The sequence below is a fragment of the Malurus melanocephalus genome, unplaced genomic scaffold (genome assembly GCF_030028575.1).
Source record: "Malurus melanocephalus ecotype Western Australia unplaced genomic scaffold, MMel_1.1 scaffold_797, whole genome shotgun sequence".
Taxonomy (NCBI): Eukaryota; Metazoa; Chordata; class Aves; order Passeriformes; family Maluridae; genus Malurus; species Malurus melanocephalus.
In genome coordinates, this window is record NW_026624029.1 from 119,343 (window position 1) to 136,112 (window position 16,770).

At 41.4% G+C, this 16,770-nt stretch overlaps 3 protein-coding genes across 3 annotated transcripts in view; all 3 read left to right on the forward strand.

Annotated features, from left to right (window-relative positions):
* Window positions 1-2,565, forward strand: part of LOC130584916 (transmembrane 4 L6 family member 1-like) — a 4,611-nt gene extending 2,046 nt beyond the window's left edge. Inside the window, exons 3-5 of the mRNA XM_057385178.1 lie at window positions 6-154; window positions 962-1,142; window positions 2,019-2,565. Of these exons, the coding sequence (XP_057241161.1) occupies window positions 6-154; window positions 962-1,142; window positions 2,019-2,033 (345 nt within the window). The 3' untranslated portion in view covers window positions 2,034-2,565. The remainder of the gene's footprint in view (window positions 1-5; window positions 155-961; window positions 1,143-2,018) is intronic.
* Window positions 2,566-5,219: 2,654 nt separating this feature from the next.
* On the forward strand, window positions 5,220-10,576 carry TM4SF18 (transmembrane 4 L six family member 18). Its single transcript, XM_057385185.1, has 5 exons — window positions 5,220-5,743; window positions 7,580-7,669; window positions 8,296-8,438; window positions 8,552-8,732; window positions 9,114-10,576. Exons 1-5 carry the CDS (start codon window positions 5,567-5,569, stop codon window positions 9,126-9,128), a joined length of 606 nt encoding a protein of 201 aa, XP_057241168.1. The 5' UTR covers window positions 5,220-5,566; the 3' UTR covers window positions 9,129-10,576.
* Window positions 10,577-10,699: 123 nt separating this feature from the next.
* The window catches only part of CP (ceruloplasmin), a 14,806-nt gene continuing 8,735 nt past the window's right edge, over window positions 10,700-16,770 (forward strand). The window contains 8 exon segments of the mRNA XM_057385173.1: window positions 10,700-10,925; window positions 11,952-12,196; window positions 13,133-13,345; window positions 13,846-14,019; window positions 14,610-14,864; window positions 15,642-15,807; window positions 16,145-16,294; window positions 16,689-16,714. Coding sequence (XP_057241156.1) covers window positions 10,771-10,925; window positions 11,952-12,196; window positions 13,133-13,345; window positions 13,846-14,019; window positions 14,610-14,864; window positions 15,642-15,807; window positions 16,145-16,294; window positions 16,689-16,714 — 1,384 coding nt within the window. The 5' untranslated portion in view covers window positions 10,700-10,770.

Genomic DNA, 16,770 nt, shown 5'->3' on the forward strand with positions numbered 1-16,770 from the left:
TGCAGATGCTGGCCTCTGCTCTGGCAGCCTTTGTGGGAATTCTTGGCTCTGGATACTGTATAATCATCTCGGCACTGGGATTGTCTCAAGGACCCTACTGTTTTACCCGCCCCGAGAGAAACTGGATTTACCCTTTCACAGACTCCTCTGGAGGGTGAGTGTTCTGTTCCTGAGGATGTAACACCTTCCCTCACATACTCACGGGTTTTATTTCAATAATATCCAGAACAGTCATATACTGCTCATATCCATCTCAAACAAAGGATAAAGTTTTAGGGGTTTGAAAGATACACAAACCAGTAGCAGTGGTGGTTAAGAAATTTGTCCTAGCATTTGTCTAAGAGGTGTTTTGTCAGGCTTGCTTTTGAGGACACTTTGCATCAGCATTAAGTGGCACAATGCCCACRTCAGTGACAATGAATTCTCATAAATTAAACGTGACAAGTTTTATAAGCATCGTTGCGTGCTGCAGGTTGGAGAGGGCGAGAAGCTCCTAATTATCCCTAATTAGGGTTCTCCTGCAATAAACGTCTCAGTGTGCTATTCTCCATTAATGTACATAAATCCTGATGTGGTTCATATCATTTAAAGTGCCTGTATGTTTGGCAATCTCAGTGCTGTATCTAACAGTGGCTTGTGGCTGATGTCACACTAGAGGCAGTCTGAATACTAAAAAAGTCACATAAAACTCTTTGCAGCAGCGTTTGAATTTTACATTTCAGTTATATCTCTCCCAAGATTTTTTTTAAAGAAATTAAGATTCAACAAAAAATGTGTGGTTGATATTCCAACAAGTTCCCAAACCAAASAAACCTTGCATGGAGTAAACCACTGCTGTTTCTATTCCCGTTTAGAGTCGATGTACTCGATGCACTCGCAGACTAGACAGAATTTGGTTCTAATAGATGGTGAGTGTCCCACTCTGATGCAATGCTAATATGCTTTTAACTGTTGTGTGCAGRTACTTGTTTGAGTACAACAAGTGGTCTGAATGCCAAGAACCCCAAAACATTGTCCAGTGGAACGTCACCCTCTTTTCCATCCTCCTTGTTTTGGGAGGGATAGAATTCATYCTGTGCTTCATCCAGATAATCCGTGGCATTCTTGGAGGAGTGTGTGGATTGTGCTGCAGTCACGAGGAGGTCAGTAATYTGTAGATAGATGAACATGAAACCATTGCTGATGCCACTGTGGGGTCTGACTCAGCAGTCACTTCTGAGGAATTCTCAAGCAGCAATTCCCTGTACGACTGTTACTGCAGCCCTGTTTGGATTGGCATTTTCATGCAGTGTTTGAGCTTTCAGCTGATTCCTCACTGTCACAGTGACGTTAATCTGCATGAGAGCTCGCAGGCTTTTGTSTGTCCAGGGACAGATGTGACCATCAGAACTCTGTAGGTGATATAAGTGAGATAAAGATCTCCTGGGGCTGTGATCTGTGCCCAAACCATTGTGCACAGTGTAGAGCTTGTCCTAACTATATGGTGTCAGCCTTGTGTTCTGTCCACAGCACCTCATGAGCTACTGATAATGTGCTGCATGGAATGAAAACTGCAGCATCCTTARTAAAAGTAAGATAGGAGAAGGAATTAAATTGCACATAGCTAACAAAATCTTGGATTTGGAGGGTTTTTCAAGGACGGGTTTTTTTTTCAGTGAGTGAGGAAGGGGAGTTTTCTCCAAGTTTCTTTAAAGCCTTGCTAAAGAGTTTGGACATATTCCAAAATCAGTATCACAGCTCTAGTGTTTGAATTACCTTGGCTAAAGTATGAGCCAGATATAATTTGTACCACACACTAKAGATAAGCATGTGTTTCACATTTTTAATTGGCATAGTTAAAGCGTTGGGGCTCTTTCAAAGCTCTCCTCCTGTCCTCCTTGCTCTAAGTGCAGCAGAGAAGAACCACGCTATGGTTGTCTTAAACGTGGTCAGGTTAATTTTCACATTTTTATTTATTAGCATTAGATATTTGCATTCTTTCTGTTAATATGTTTCTCTCTTTTTGTTCCTCCCTGCAGACGTATGTTTGCTAGAAACTTGACCATGCATTGACATCTGTGCCTGACCGTGCTGAAATGAGTATTCTGCGGATTTTTTTAAAACATTCCACGCCTACTGAAATATAAATTGTTGTCCAGGTGTGCTGTTGCCATTAATTTAACTGACTTGGGGCCAGCCTTTTTTGTAAGAGTCATGTTCAGGTTTCCCAGTAACCTGCTTGAATCCAAAGGGTAAAAAATGTATCTTGAATTTCTCCTGTTCATTTAATCTCGGTACAGGAAACTGCCTGAACACGTCACTAAAACGTTTTTATTTATTTTTCTCTTTCTACTGAGACAACAGCGCTGTACTTTGTCCTGCTTTCCCAATAAAGTWGCTCTTTCATTCTGATATTGGAATGAACACAAACTTAATCTAGTCTGGCCTGGATAAAAATGAATTCAAGGTTTTGGTCAGCTGGACCAAAACCAAAGCAACAGTAAAATGTGGATGATTGAGGGCTTCTCAGCATCTTTCTGACCTTCCCCTGTATTTCACAAATAATAAAGATTTGTATTAAAATKACCCAGCAGGTGTCAGTGATTCCTTCCCTGCTCATGGTTAAACCCGGCTTGCCCGGCGTTGGGCTGAAGGGCAGTGCTGGGAGAATGTGGATTTAATGAACTCAGGGTATATATAATATATATATATAATAGGGTATACATAACCTGTTTTTCCTCTTCAGCAGGCTCTGCCAGAGTGGGAATTGCTTGCTTTGGCTTATTTGACTGATTCAGGTGGTTTTTCATCAATAAAGGTTCAACAACAGCCCCGGGCCATACACAGCCTCACATGCGGTGTTTTAGTTCGGGGTCAGGACCGGGTTTGCCAAATTCCCATTTCAGGGAACTGAGGGGGCCCCACAAAGCTGAGCCCAGCTCTGAGCCCCTCCCAAGATACAACACACCAGCAAAAGAGCTCCCAGATGAGAAGAGTTTGTGTTTAGAATCTCAAAATACAAACTTTGTGATAGCATTAATTTGTACCTAAATACATAGAATGTATTAATGTCTTTGTAGTGTCTATTCCTGCTACAGGAGGGAGGGAGGTGAATGTGTGGAGGAAGAGAAGGTGGAAAAGGGGGTCCTCTACCACATAAATTAGAGGGTTTTGCCTTTATTGCTGCATAATGGTTTTTCTTGTACACACAACTAATGAAAGAACTGAAACACTTTTAGGACTTCCAATACACAGAATAATTAGGCTAGGGTTTAGACCTGAAACTTCAGCTCAAATGCAGCTGAATAGATCCCTGTAGCACTAATTGATCCCTGTATCACCAATAGATCCCTGTGGCACCAATAAATCCCCGTAGCACTAATAACAGATCCCTGTAACACTAATAACAGATCCCTGTGGCACTAACAGATCCCTGTAGCACTAATAACAGATCCCTGTGGCACCAATAAATCCCTGTAGCACTAATAACAGATCCCTGTAGCACTAACAGATCCCTGTAGCACTAATAACAGATCCCTGTGGCACCAATAGATCCCTGTAGCTCTAATGCCCAGCATTGCTGCTCACTGTTTCTATTGTCCTGTGCAAATGCCCAGCTGGATTCCTTTGCTGCCTGGTGCATCAGGCAGTGTTTTGGGAGGTTTATCAGTTCCACTGCAGAGAAGGGATTGGTTTAGGTGTATTCATTTCAGCTGCAGAGAAGTCATTCAGACAGGGCAAACATGGCTTTTCGGTAACAGCCTTGGCATCAGCTCATGAATAATGGTAACAATGGAAAACCCCTGCTTGCAACACTTGGCCAGATATTTGAGAAGCTGGCTTACAGGTTTGCCTAATTCTTAGTGTAAAATAGTTGTTTCCTGTTCCAGTGACATCATGTGCGAGCAAAATAACCACTCTATGATTTGGTATTTGCAGAGCTGGGTTTAGAAACAAAGTCGTGATGCMGCCTGTCCTAGTGCAGAGCAAATCCTGCTTCAGTCATCATTTCCCAGGTTAGCTTCTTCTAATCAAAATAATGGAAATAGCAGCAAATTTTATTATAAAATAAGATTCTTGCTACTAATTTTGGCCTCTGCTTTGAAAAGGATATTTCAGCCAATTATATGATCTTTGTGCTTTGTGTTAAAAACTTATTAAACAGGGATTTGATGTGTGTGATTTTAATGCAGCTCTTTTCTCTGCTCTTTATGGCATGAGATTTGTCTCTGCCTGTGAGCCTGGAAAGGCAGGTTTGCAACTAATTCTGATTAGAGGGAGAACTGAAAAAAAAGTGGTCATAATGATGAGAAAGTAAAACAGGAAAAATGGGAAAATCCAGAGTGAGGATTTCAAAATTAGACCACCTAGAAAAAAGGAGAGTCACAGCAGAGAACAGGTGGAAAAATGGTGTAATTGTGTGCAGAGCACACGTTTCCTGGTGTGATCACTAATAATATGGAATTAGTTACAACACACAGCTTTTATTAGAGCCTYATGTGTGAGGAGCCTAAAACAGCTCATGAGGAAACAGAAGGAAAATATCTTTTGATGTTATTGCTTCTAAAATCAGCCTTCATTCTTTGGATAGAGCCCTATTTTTTTTTTTCTTCTGTTGTCTGACTACTACTTTCCTATGAAGTAAAGCCTGAGCTCATTCTGGAGTTATTTTTCTGGTGACTCACAGGGCACAGACTGAGGCTCAGGTTGTGCTGTGAGTGCTCAAACCTCTGTTTCTGGGATGGATTTAATTTAATTTAATGTTGGGGAATGATGACAGTGGGAAAGCTGTCTGACTTGGGTTTTGCACAGTGCAAACTGCAGGCATTTTAAAAAAAACAGCCAGAGCTTTTGTCCTGGACAAGAAGTCACGTGCACTTAGGCCAGGCCTGTGCAAGCTCAGCTGTAAGCACAGAGTGAAACAATCGGGTTTAATTCGCACAACAGTGCAGCTACATCGTGCTGTCAGAAAGAGGAATTGATTAAAAGTGGGGAAAYAAGTCTGCCCTGCAGTTTCTGAGCAGTGTTATTTGGGTTTCTGTACTCTCTGCAAGATGAGCCAGACTCATTCTGCTCTTGTAGGGCAGCAACACCTCAGTGTTCTGTTAAAAATATCTTCAGTGTGAGCAAAGTGTGGCCTTCTGTGCAGAGATTGGGCRTATTTCCCATCCTACAGCCCCCTCCCCGTGTTTCAGGAAGGCTGATAAASTTGCTTCTGTCACAAATTGTGTTGCAGTTCATGTCATGGGGAGGAGGGCATTTTTGAGCASTCGCTAGGAAATGAGAGCTTCCAAGTTCCTTCCTGACTCCTGGACATGTTTCATTTGAAAGGTCACAAAAGAGGATCTTTTAGAAGGGAAATGGCCACTTGAAGATGTGCTTAACGCAGGACAGTGAAATTTTACACAGTGAAATTCCTCTGTTGTGCTGCTGTTAAGCACYTCTGTCCTTGGAATCGCATCCCTCACTGGTCCTTGTGAATTTGAAATGACCGAATCAAGCTGGGGAGGTTAAAACGCTTCTTCTATTTAAAACCTTGCAAACTCTCGTTAGTTTTGAAGAACACAAGTTCCAGAGTTCCTGCGAGATGGCTTTAGAGACTTGTGGAAGCTCCCTGAGCTGCCTGCTGGTCCCTCTGGCGCTTTGGAGCATTGTGGTGAACATCCTCCTGTATTTTCCCAACGGGAAAGTTCTGCACGCTGCCAGGCACCAGCTCCCCAACTACGAGTGGATCTTGGAAGGGATCTGTATCTCAGGTGTGATGGTGAGTGCTCGTTCTATGCATTGGTAGTGATTCTATCATTTGTAATGATTCTGTCCATTCTACGGATCCATAATGCAAATCTATAGATTTGCATTYTATTGCAAACAATATTGGGTTCCTGAGAAGCAACGTGCCTCTGCTTTTAAAGAACGTAGGGATGACTTCAACAAAACCACTGCGGGCAGAAAAACTCAACCAAACTGAAAAAAGAAGTAGTATACTGAATGACAAGTTGTGTATGCTGTAAAGTGTAAATGGTTTTAAAAGGTGGGTTGGGGGTTTTGTTCTGCTGCCTTTTTATTTACRTGTAATTTATGGTTGTATTATGGAGGCAAACTCTATATTGATTTAGTCATCTATGGAGGCTGAATTAGAGCTCTTTTATCCAAATGAATGCATCAGGTACCTCTGTTGTCACGATGAACACACAGAATTGTCTCACTGTGATTAGCACAGCAGGATTTTCCCTGTGACATTTTTAATTCGCTTTTCTGCAGTAATAAACTACCGTGGAGTTGTGCACTGCTCACGCTGTTCACTGTGTTCATAAAGAGCTGTAGCCTCAGAACAGAAACAGTTCTGGGATCAAAGTGCATTGCACACAATCAGTGCTTTAAAAGGGTTCAGCTGCATAAATGAGGCTTTTTATGAGTGTGTTGAACCGTTACTAAAACATTGGACTTTGTGTAGAAATCATGAGCTCTCCTCAAAGCAGAGGAAACGTCTTATCTGTTCTAGAAGAAGAAAAATCTACCACACGGAGGATTCAAACAGAGAAACGGCTGTAAATGCATGAAAAAGTCAACTGCAACAGTGATATTGATATTTTGAGGCATTTTTAGCCTTACAATTATTACTGATTTAATAAAAATACGTATATCATTCTGTTACAAACTGGCCAGCAGCTTGTGAGAGGATAGTGTTGTGATGCAAGAACATTCTCATATTTCCCTTTTCAAACCCCTGCCTCTCTGAATGTTTCTCCGTGTCAACAGTTTGTGGTTCTGGAGCCCAGATCCTATTTATCAAAATGATTTTAGGATCAGGCCTATCCTTTAGTCTAAGAAAATCAGAAAAATACGTGACAAACAAATGAAAGTCCGGGTGAATTCAATGAAAAGCTTCCATTACTGACTTTTTCTAGGTTAAGTTGATAAGGAAGGCAATTCCCTGATCACCCATGTGCCTGTGTCAGCAGGAARGCATTGAATTGATGTGTTTGTATCAATAACATTTTCTTCTTATCACTGGTATTGATTMTTTCACTTGTGAGCTTGGTTTTACTGTTTCAGCCTCTCTGGTGTGGCTGTGCCCAAGCTCACAGTGCTTCACTGAGATGGGAGATGCTTTTGTCAGTCAAGTACAGGACACAAATACAGCAACAGCCTAATAAAACCATTCCAGTTCCACAACTGAAACCCCTCCAATTCCACAAATACAGCATAAGCCTAATAAAACCCCTCCAGTTCCACAAATACAGGGAGAGCCTAAGAAAACCCCTCCAGTTCCACAAATACAGGGAGAGCCTAAGAAAACCCCTCCAGTTCCACAAATACAGGGAGAGCCTAAGAAAACCCCTCCAGTTCCACAAATGAAACCCCTCCAGTTCCACAAATACAGCATAAGCCTAATAAAACCCCTCCAATTCCACAAATACAGTGAGTGCCTAAGCTCTCCTATGGATCAGGTTTAAAATACCAGCACAGCAGAGGAGGTGCAGTCCCTGCCTTTCATGGGTGACGGGGATTTTGGTTTTGGGATCTGCAGTCATCTCATGATGTGAGATGTGATCATCTCACGAGATCATCTCACTGATCTCACGATGTGCCCCTACAGATCCTCCTTTTGGCAGTAATTCTGATAACACTGGAGTGCAGTGCGTTGCAGCGGTGCTGCCACAGTGAGAGCTGTAACAAAACCTACAGGGTGAGTCTGTTTTGTATTTCTGTGCATCTCCTCAGCTTTTGTTTCCAAGCCCTTCCTGATTCTGCGTTTCCAGCACATCCTGCTGCCCTCTCCACTGCTCTGCTTTCGCTTCCTTTCACAGACAATGACTCTAAATTGGGYTCAAGGCCACAGAAAGTGCAGCTTCTTTCTTCTGAAGCATAAGCAGGATGAAAGAAAATTAGACACACACTTTCCCCAAATCCTTGTGAAATAAAATCAGCTAAATAGCTTCTTCCCTTTGCCTGTATTACTTTTTTTTTTTTAGAAATAACTCAATACACGCTCTCTAGGATGCAGACATATTTAATGTGTGGTTGTGTTCCTCCTGTATTTTGGGAAACAACTTTMCAAAAATGCAAGTTTAAAAACCCCACCCGAATAATACATCACCTACAGTTGTAGATGTGTCTTAAGCTCTGTCTTAATCTTTATTTCGTATGTGTATTTTTACTATTCTTTACCTGCTCTTTTTCKTTCTGAATTTTGAGGACTGGGAGGATCAAATGTGAAATCCAGCCCTGATGAAGTTGGTGGGCACACAGAATGACAATGTTTGCTGTTGACACCATCTCCACACAGCGATATTTCTCTCCTCTTTGTTTCAGAGTTTTATTGCAGTTGTGCTAGCCCTGCTGGGAGTTGCTTTCTCGGGATACAGCTGCATCATTTTCACCCTGCATTTGATTCAAGGCCCTTTCTGCAATTCATCCAGTGGATGGGATTACATTTTCAAAGACACTGCTGGGGGGTAAGAAACATCCGCGGAACTGATGGAAGAAYTGGTGGAACAACTCTTGTGGAAGAAATTGTTCATCAAACCAGAACCATTCTCCTGATTCCAGTCTGGTGTTTCTCTGACAGGTACCTGACAGATTTCCCTGCCTGGTCTAAGTGCACAGAACCTGCTCACGGGGTGGAGTGGAACATCATTTTACTCTCCATTTTGATCGTTCTCAGTGCACTGCAGTTCATCATCTGCATTCTCAAAGTGGCTGCTGAGCTGAAACGAACTCTCTGTGGCACCTATTCTGTGTTTGTGCAGGTAACAAAATATTTGAGCTTTATTCCTTCAGCATCTCCCTGGCACTGTCGCTGCAGCAATTTCCCTCAGCTGGGGATCTGCCCTTTTGTTTTGGTTTTTTTCTTTTTCCAGAAAATATGTACTGAAAATACATTTGTTGGTTTGATTAATCCACTTAATTTCTTGTGGTAGACAGTGTTAGGTGACTGCTCACTGCCACCTTTTAAGAATAGGATTGAGAAGAATAAAAAGTAGTTAAGAAATGAACCCTGATGCCAAGTCCATTGCTCCCATTTCAGCAGAGCTGCTGAGCATTCAACATCCAATTTACAGACAATCTTACCAGTGTGAGGCTTTCACAGCAAAGATGAGGGAGATTRGCACTTTGTTTTTTCTTTGCAGGCTGGGATTCTCTGAAAATGGCAAGAAAATCATCGCTGCTTCTCCCCCACCCCCAGAAAAAGAGAGAGATGGCTTCTCCAGAATACCTACTGGTACATTTGAGTGCTACMAAGAAAAATGAAATCCTTCTCTTAAATCTCTTCTCTGTTTTGGATGAAGTATATTTGAATTGTCTGACATCTACATTTTCCTTTACCTGTCCAGTTGCCCYGGCAGAGACACTTTATAATTTTTTTTCCCTCCTACTTATTACAACAATAGGAATGTTTGAATGCAATGAAACTGCTTTTGTGTTGAAATCAGCTTTTTTTATTTAAATAAACTGCTGTAGAACTGCTTTTGTCCTCCCTTGTCATTGCTTAGACCATACGATTATTTGTTGTTTTGAAATGGCCTGGCTCCAACCCCAGTACATCAGTGCACTGTCTGAAGCTGTGATTTCTAAATGAATGAATTTTAGTTACAGAGAGCCCGTGATGGCCACGAAGGGCAGAGCCGACCCTGCTCCTTCCATCTTGGAAGTCCCTAAAGGCAAAAAGCAATTACTGAAAAAAGTCTCTGAAGATTTCCTGTTTGCAGGTGGCTTTGAATGCCTAAAGTTTCAGACACAACAATGGATACATACTCAAAAAAAGTGTCATTGCAAACTTTAGACAGGCAATTTTTAAACGTTTAGGTCCAGTTTTGTTCTATTTTTCRGTGACACACCAACAGGTGCACAATGTTTACAGAACCTGAATAAAGCAAAAGAAGCKTTTGGCACTGGGTAGTGCATTTAGAGAATGGTAACAGTTAAGATTATTTGGATTTTACCTTTTCAATCATTGAAGAATGTGGTTTATCCTGGCTGGCAGTAGATTAGGAGGAAGATAACATTTTGTGGAATTTCTGAGCCTCATTGCAGTAATCCTAAAACTGCTTGGAGAGGGGATGCAACCATTCCCCACCTCCATCCGTGAGCAGCTGCTCCTTTTAATCTCTAGCAAAATRTGCCACACTTTGTGCAAAAATTACATTTCCAACAGAACTGTGGTGGTGGCAGAGCTAACCCAGCACACACTGATTGTCACCCCGGTCCCRGTGATCTCAGKGCCCCTTTTCTGCTGGTCCCACACCCGTTTGGTGGTGGGCACAGAAGGGAAAAGGCAGATCTGTGCAGACAGAGGGAACAGGCAGTGCAGGCACAAATTCAGAGCAGATACACGGGGAYAAACTGTCACTTGTGCCTGACAAGTTGTGTTCTTGTGCCACATGTCATARGAATTATTTTCTCAGTAATCTACAAGCTATAGAGCGATGAAGATAGTGCAGACTGTAAWTAAACTTAAGTCTGTAAATGCGTTTAAATCTGCTTTCAATTCAGTGACAAGATTTACAGTCTACAACAGTCTGAATGGCGACTTGTGCGATTGTAGCTTGGCAGAAATAGAAAGAAATTCTTTGAAGATTATCTGAACTGACCAGSTTACGAGAATCATTTGTTTGCTCCTGACACACAGAGACGTTTTGCAATCGGTTTCATTGTGTTGGCAAAAGCGAACGGGACCGGGCAGGGGGAGGTGAGGATTTGGGGAGAGACAGGAACGTATAAAGGGAAATTGCACCTGCCTGTCCTCTGTGTTTTTGTCTCGTTTTCTACAAGGTGCAGGAATAAAAAATGAAGCTGTTTCACCTGAGCTGTTTGCTGCTCTCCTGCTGCTGCCTGGTTGGGGCGGTGACCCGGGAATATTTCATCGGAATTACAGAGTCTGTCTGGAATTACGCACCCGGCAGTGCCAACGCCATCTCCGGGCAGCTTCTGGAGGAGGATGAGTGAGTAAAGCAGTGCCACTGCTTGAGTTTTGSTTTACAGCTCCGTCTGCTTTACACACCGGAGTCAGCCTGAAAACCTGCTGAAGACACTGAAATGGGTTGTTGGTGTCAGTGGATTTTCTGTCAGACGTATAAGGGAATTTTGATTTTTTTCCTGCCTTGCCTGAGAGTTGCATTTCAATGCTCTGCTAATTCAAAGCATTGGAATATGCGGTGGGGTGTGAATTTGTGCAATGAAATATTGACTAAGTAGAGAATAGAACCAGACCCTGGATTTGTAATGATGCTTCATTTCCAATGTCTCAGGTGCTAGTGCTGACCAGATGACTTTTGCTGTGTTTTTAAATGCAGAGCTTGACCAATTTGCTATTGAGCGTAGCTTTCCTTTTGTTCTTCACTGCTGGCAGGAGCACAGCTGGGCTCTTCCACCCGCATGGAGGAGTTTTGATGTTTCTCTCAAAGCCAGGAGGCTCCTGCTCAGTGAGAGCAGTGAGGCTGAGGATGCAGGGTGACAGGGGGGAGCATCCTGCGGGTCTGAATAAAAAGGAAAATTCAGATCTAAAAGGCATCAGAAAAAAAATATTTGAGGAAGTGTTCCTTTCTTCTATTTTTTTCCAATGCCTTTAAAATTATGTAAAAGCAAAAACAACGACGAGAGAAATCAGAAAAATCTCAAAAATGCAGTTCTCATTTAGTCTGTGGATGAGGGATTAGAAGATTTCCTGTGGTTTGTTTTTCTCCAGTGAGAGCCAACTCTTCAACCATAACCTGCCTCTCCAGGAGGCTGAGATGAAGCAATCAGCTCTGTATTTTTTCCACTCACAAACTCCGTGAGGTGTGAGGAACTGCCAGTGAATCAGCAGTAATAATTTGCATTTTTGGGCAGTACTAATTTCTCTCACAGCATGGCTCGCAGGTAGCTGTGCACGGCACTGCAGAGGCCTGGTCTTTATCTGAGACTCTTAATTAAAACCATTAACATATAAAATRAGTATCTGACACTGCATTTGTTTATTTTCTTTACAGGCAGGCTGAAATCTTTCTCAAAAGAGGACCCCACAGAATAGGAAGCACTTACAAGAAGGCCATCTACACTCAGTACACCGATCATTTATTTAATGTGGTAGTGGAGAAACCTTCCTGGCTGGGTTTTTTAGGTCCCATAATTAAGGGAGAAGTTGGAGATTCCATTACTATTCACTTGAAAAACTTTGCTTCCAGAAACTACACGATGCATCCGCACGGTGTGACATACACAAAAGAAAATGAAGGTAAGCCTGATTCCGTTCTGTGCAGAATTTATCAAAAGTTAATTGTCCCTCTCAGTGTCAGTGGTGTTCTCTTATCWCAGAGAAGATGGTTCAAGTTAAGAGAGATTTAAACTAAAACGCAATCAGTTTAAAATAGGAGCTAAGTTGGATAATTTTTCAAGAGCGAAAYACAAAGCCAAAAGTGGAATTTTAAAGAAGGCAATTTTAGATCAACCTTTTATCTGTGTTTCAACCAAAATAAGGGCATAAAGGTATGTAAAAGATTCACTYGTGGAGGATATGTTAAAATACGTGGATGCTGTGAGGAAGATATTGTTAACAGTGATAATGCACTGTTCCGAATTTGTAACACTAAATTTGTGCATATCACTCTTCAAATATCTTTCATTAGAAGAATTTATCAGAGGTATCAGCCTAGTTTCTAAAGGACTATTTGGATTTTYTCATTACAACTAGTGAGTGTCTTGATGGAGACACTCTGTGGGATCAGAACAATGGTAAGTTATGTAAGTTATGTAAGTTATTATGTAGTGGTAAGTGGATTTTCTGGAATTTTTTTTTTTCTGTTGCTATCATTCCAGCAACACCTGTATTCCTTCAGGGCATATGCAGTTTTTAGGACAAGATTAATAGTTAACMAATGTTTTGCAAATATTCAAATTGTCATTGTTTTACAGTAAGTTTTACATAGTCCCCTCATCATAAATTAAGCACTATCTTTAATGAGCCATTAATTGAAGTGCTCCTACAGACTCCAAAGGCAAATGAAAAGATTCCTAAAGAGAAAGAACGTGCCTACTCGCCTGATTTTAAAGCTGTGGGGTTTAAAGCTATTTTCAGCTGTCCGGTCCATTTTATTGCAGTCAATTTTCAGTGTGCAATTCTGGCACTGCTGTGAGTGTGTGGTGCTAATGGTGGCTCCATGGAATTCCTCAGGTGCTCTTTATCCCGACTCCACCAAGGATTTGCAGAARCAGGACGATGCTGTGGAGCCTGGAGGGCAGTACACGTACACGTGGGATGTGACCGAGGATCAGGGTCCAGCTGAAGGAGATGCAGACTGCATCACCAGAGCCTAYCACTCCCACGTGGACGCTCCCAAAGACGTTTCCTCAGGCCTTGTTGGGCCTTTGATCATTTGCAGGAAAGGTAAAACGTAAATTACCAAGTGAGTAAATAAATACATATGAAAAGTGACTGGTAATGATCGTTGATAAATACCCGGGAAATCATTTCCCTGAAGAGGAGAAGATTGYAATTSATTTTGAAATAACTGCTTTTGATCCTCTCAGTGAGTGTAGGAACTAATTTGATTTTGTGTGTTATAGTGAATATAATTTGCAGAATAATTCAACACAAATCCATACGAGTGAGACGTGCTACGCTACCAATGTGCAAGGAAGTGTCAAAACTGATGCAAGAAAGAGATTAATATGCAATATTTATTCTCAGTAATTTTATAGAATCTGTCAAAAGGGATTTTGGTTTCCTTAGTGTGTCTGTAACTTTATGTGCACAGTCACAYTTAAGAAAAGTGTCAAAACATGGAGTAAATGGTTGCCAGTCCTACTGAGACTAGAGTTAAAACTGACAAAAATAAAAGTAACGTTAGGTACCAAAAGTTTTGAATATACTGCTTTCTTTTTCAGATACAATCRATAGGGACAGTGATCAACACTTTGATGCTGAATTTATCCTCATGTTTTCTGTGGTGGAYGAAAATCTCAGTTGGTATCTAGAGGACAATATCAACACGTACTGTTTAGAGCCTTCCAAAGTGGACAAAGATGATGAGGACTTCCAGGAAAGCAATAAAATGCACTGTGAGAGAACATTTTATTAATGTTGCTTGTCACTGATATAATGAAGTAATATTTTTACRTCTTTCTCTTTTAAAGATGAATTGTAGATTTTTTTTTTWTTWWTTGAGGCTTTTTCTTTGAGGAATAAAAAAGATTCTTTTAAATAAAAATAAATTCAAGAAGTGAYGGCAAGTATAGTATCATCAAACCTTTGGAGTTGTGCCATAAAATTTTTAGGGGCCAAGAAGCTCCTTGCTGGTGTAATTTTCCCAGGCACTCTAAACAGAGCTGTGTAACTTTGTTCTGTTTCTTAATCTTGAGCTCTATACTCTATATATTATTATATATAATACCAGAGTTTAGAAAAGCAGTTTTTGCTGTTAGTGTAAACAAATAAGACACCTCTGGCTGTGACAGGGGTGTTCCAGAATCGTAGCTGTGTAGAGGAAGGATGGGTGTGATACTGGCTTATTTCCAAAGGTATGGAGCTTTCTTTTGAGCCTCTTTCTGTTTCAAAGAGTAAGAGCAATGGGTGCACGATTCCTTCCTGCGTGTGAAGAAAAAATCCGAAAGTGGGTGACATTGACTGTAACAAACACCATTTATTTTAGCCATCAATGGGTACATGTATGGATACCTCCCAAACCTCACAATGTGTGCGGAAGATCAGATCAAATGGCATCTTTTTGGCATGGGCAATGAAGCCGATATCCACTCAGCCTATTTTCATGGACAGACCTTAATAGAAAGGCATCATCGAGTTGACACCATCAGCCTCTTCCCAGCCACATTCGTGGATGCTGTGATGGTACCCCAGAGCCCTGGGGAGTGGCTGCTCAGCTGCCAAGTCAATGATCACATTCAAGGTGAGTGGATGATCATATTGAGGGTGAGTGAATTATCATATGGAGGGTGAGTGAATGGTCATATTGAAGGTGAGTGGATGATCATATTGAGGGTGAGTGAATTATCACATGGAGGGTGAGTGAATGGTCATATTGAGGGTAAGTCAATGATCACATTGAAGGTGAGTGGATGATCATATTGAGGGGGATTGAATTATCATATTGAAGGTGAGTGGATGATCATATTGAGGGTAAATCAATGATCATATTGAAGGTAAGTGAATGACCACATTGAAGGTGAGTCAGTGACCACATTGAAGGTAATTGAATTATCATATTGAAGGTGAGTGAATTATCATATTGAAGGTAAATCAATGATCACATTGAAGGTAAGTCAGTGACCACATTGAAGGTACAGTTCAAGTTTCGGTGATCAGAATGTTTTTTTTTAGCTTGAGTTAAGAGTTTACTGAGTCACTTTTGCAGGGCTCTCCAGCCGGTGATATGCCAGGCAATATTCTCCACTAGGTAACAAAACTCTCACGGTAATTGAAATGCCTACAAGTGCATTCGGTGTGTTTGAGCCATATGTAGCACTGGTGAATAAACAGATGTTCTTTTCTCTTTCTGGTATTATCCTGTATTTTCTTGTATAGTGTTCACCTTATACTTTGTGATTTGCATATCCATCACTGGTGTGAGAATTGTCCAGGGAGCAGAAGGGCTGTTGCATGCAGAGAAAGAGAAGACAAGTGCAGTCTCCCTATGTTTCTCTACCTCTTTTTTTTTTTTCCCCAGGTGGTATGCAGGCTCTTTTTAAAGTAGAAGATTGTAAGAAATCCACACCAGATAACAATGAGACTACAAAGATAAGACAGTACTTCATTGCTGCTGAAGAGATAATCTGGAATTATGGCCCATCTGCAGTCAACCACTTTACAGGACAACAATTAATCGTTGACAGGTRAATGCTTCTAATTAAATAATTTTTATTTTGCAAGCAGAATTGATTTAAGCATGCTAAACAAGGTCAGCCATATGGTAGAAATGACTTTTTAAGCATAATTGCYCATTTGTCCTCATCTGTGCTTAAATATTAATGCAAGAATAAGTATCAGACCAAATTGGGTCAATTGTTTTCCTTGTAATCTTACTATAAATTCTGATGCTACATTAGTAATTGCACTGGGATTAATTATTATGTCCTGTGTAGGCCACAGTGATTCAGGCCTGGTGATTCAAGATGTTGATTATTCTGAGTYAGGGAACTGTTTGCATCTGTTGCAATTTCTTTTACACAGTGAATCTCACATCTTCTTTGAACAAAGTGAGACAAGAATCGGTGGCTCCTATAAAAAAGCCGTTTACAAAGAATACACAGATGCTTCTTTCACTGAACAAAAAGAAAGACTTGCAGAGGAAGAGCATCTTGGACTCCTAGGTAAGAGAGCGTGAAGTTTTTTCATGTCAAAGATTCATGAGAGTAAACTTCCACCGGTAGTGAGCAGTGGATTTCTCCAAGCAGAAATCCTCAGCAGTCGCTGGTGCCTGTGGTTTCCCCAAGAAATAAAGAAACTTTGGAAGGTGACAGTGCCACRGTGCCCAGCTTTGCTGTGGGAGCATGCCATGGTCTCCAAAGGGCAGCTCTGAATTACAGGGCCAGGCTGTGAATTAAATGGCCAGGCTGTGAATTATACTGGCCAGGCTGTGAATTGTATGGCCAGGCTGTGAATTACAATGGCCAGGCTGTGAATTAAATGGCCAGACTGGGCAGGTCTGCTCCTACTGACAGCCTTGCTGCYTCTGGGATGGGCTGGGGCTGTGTCTGTAAATCCCTTTCCAAAGGAGCATTGTCCTAACAGTCACTCCATGTGAGTTGGGAATGGTTGCTGCAGGGCTGTGTGTGATTCAGACCCTGTGATTTAGG

Excerpts from the sequence above, each read along its gene's own strand:
- TM4SF18 (XM_057385185.1), top strand. The coding sequence starts at position 5,567 with ATGGCTTTAGAGACTTGTGGAAGCTCCCTGAGCTGCCTGCTGGTCCCT. Across the intron at positions 7,670-8,295 it reads GCTGTAACAAAACCTACAGG|AGTTTTATTGCAGTTGTGCT; the intron begins GTGAGTCTGTTT and ends TCTTTGTTTCAG. Across the intron at positions 8,439-8,551 it reads TTCAAAGACACTGCTGGGGG|GTACCTGACAGATTTCCCTG; the intron begins GTAAGAAACATC and ends TTTCTCTGACAG.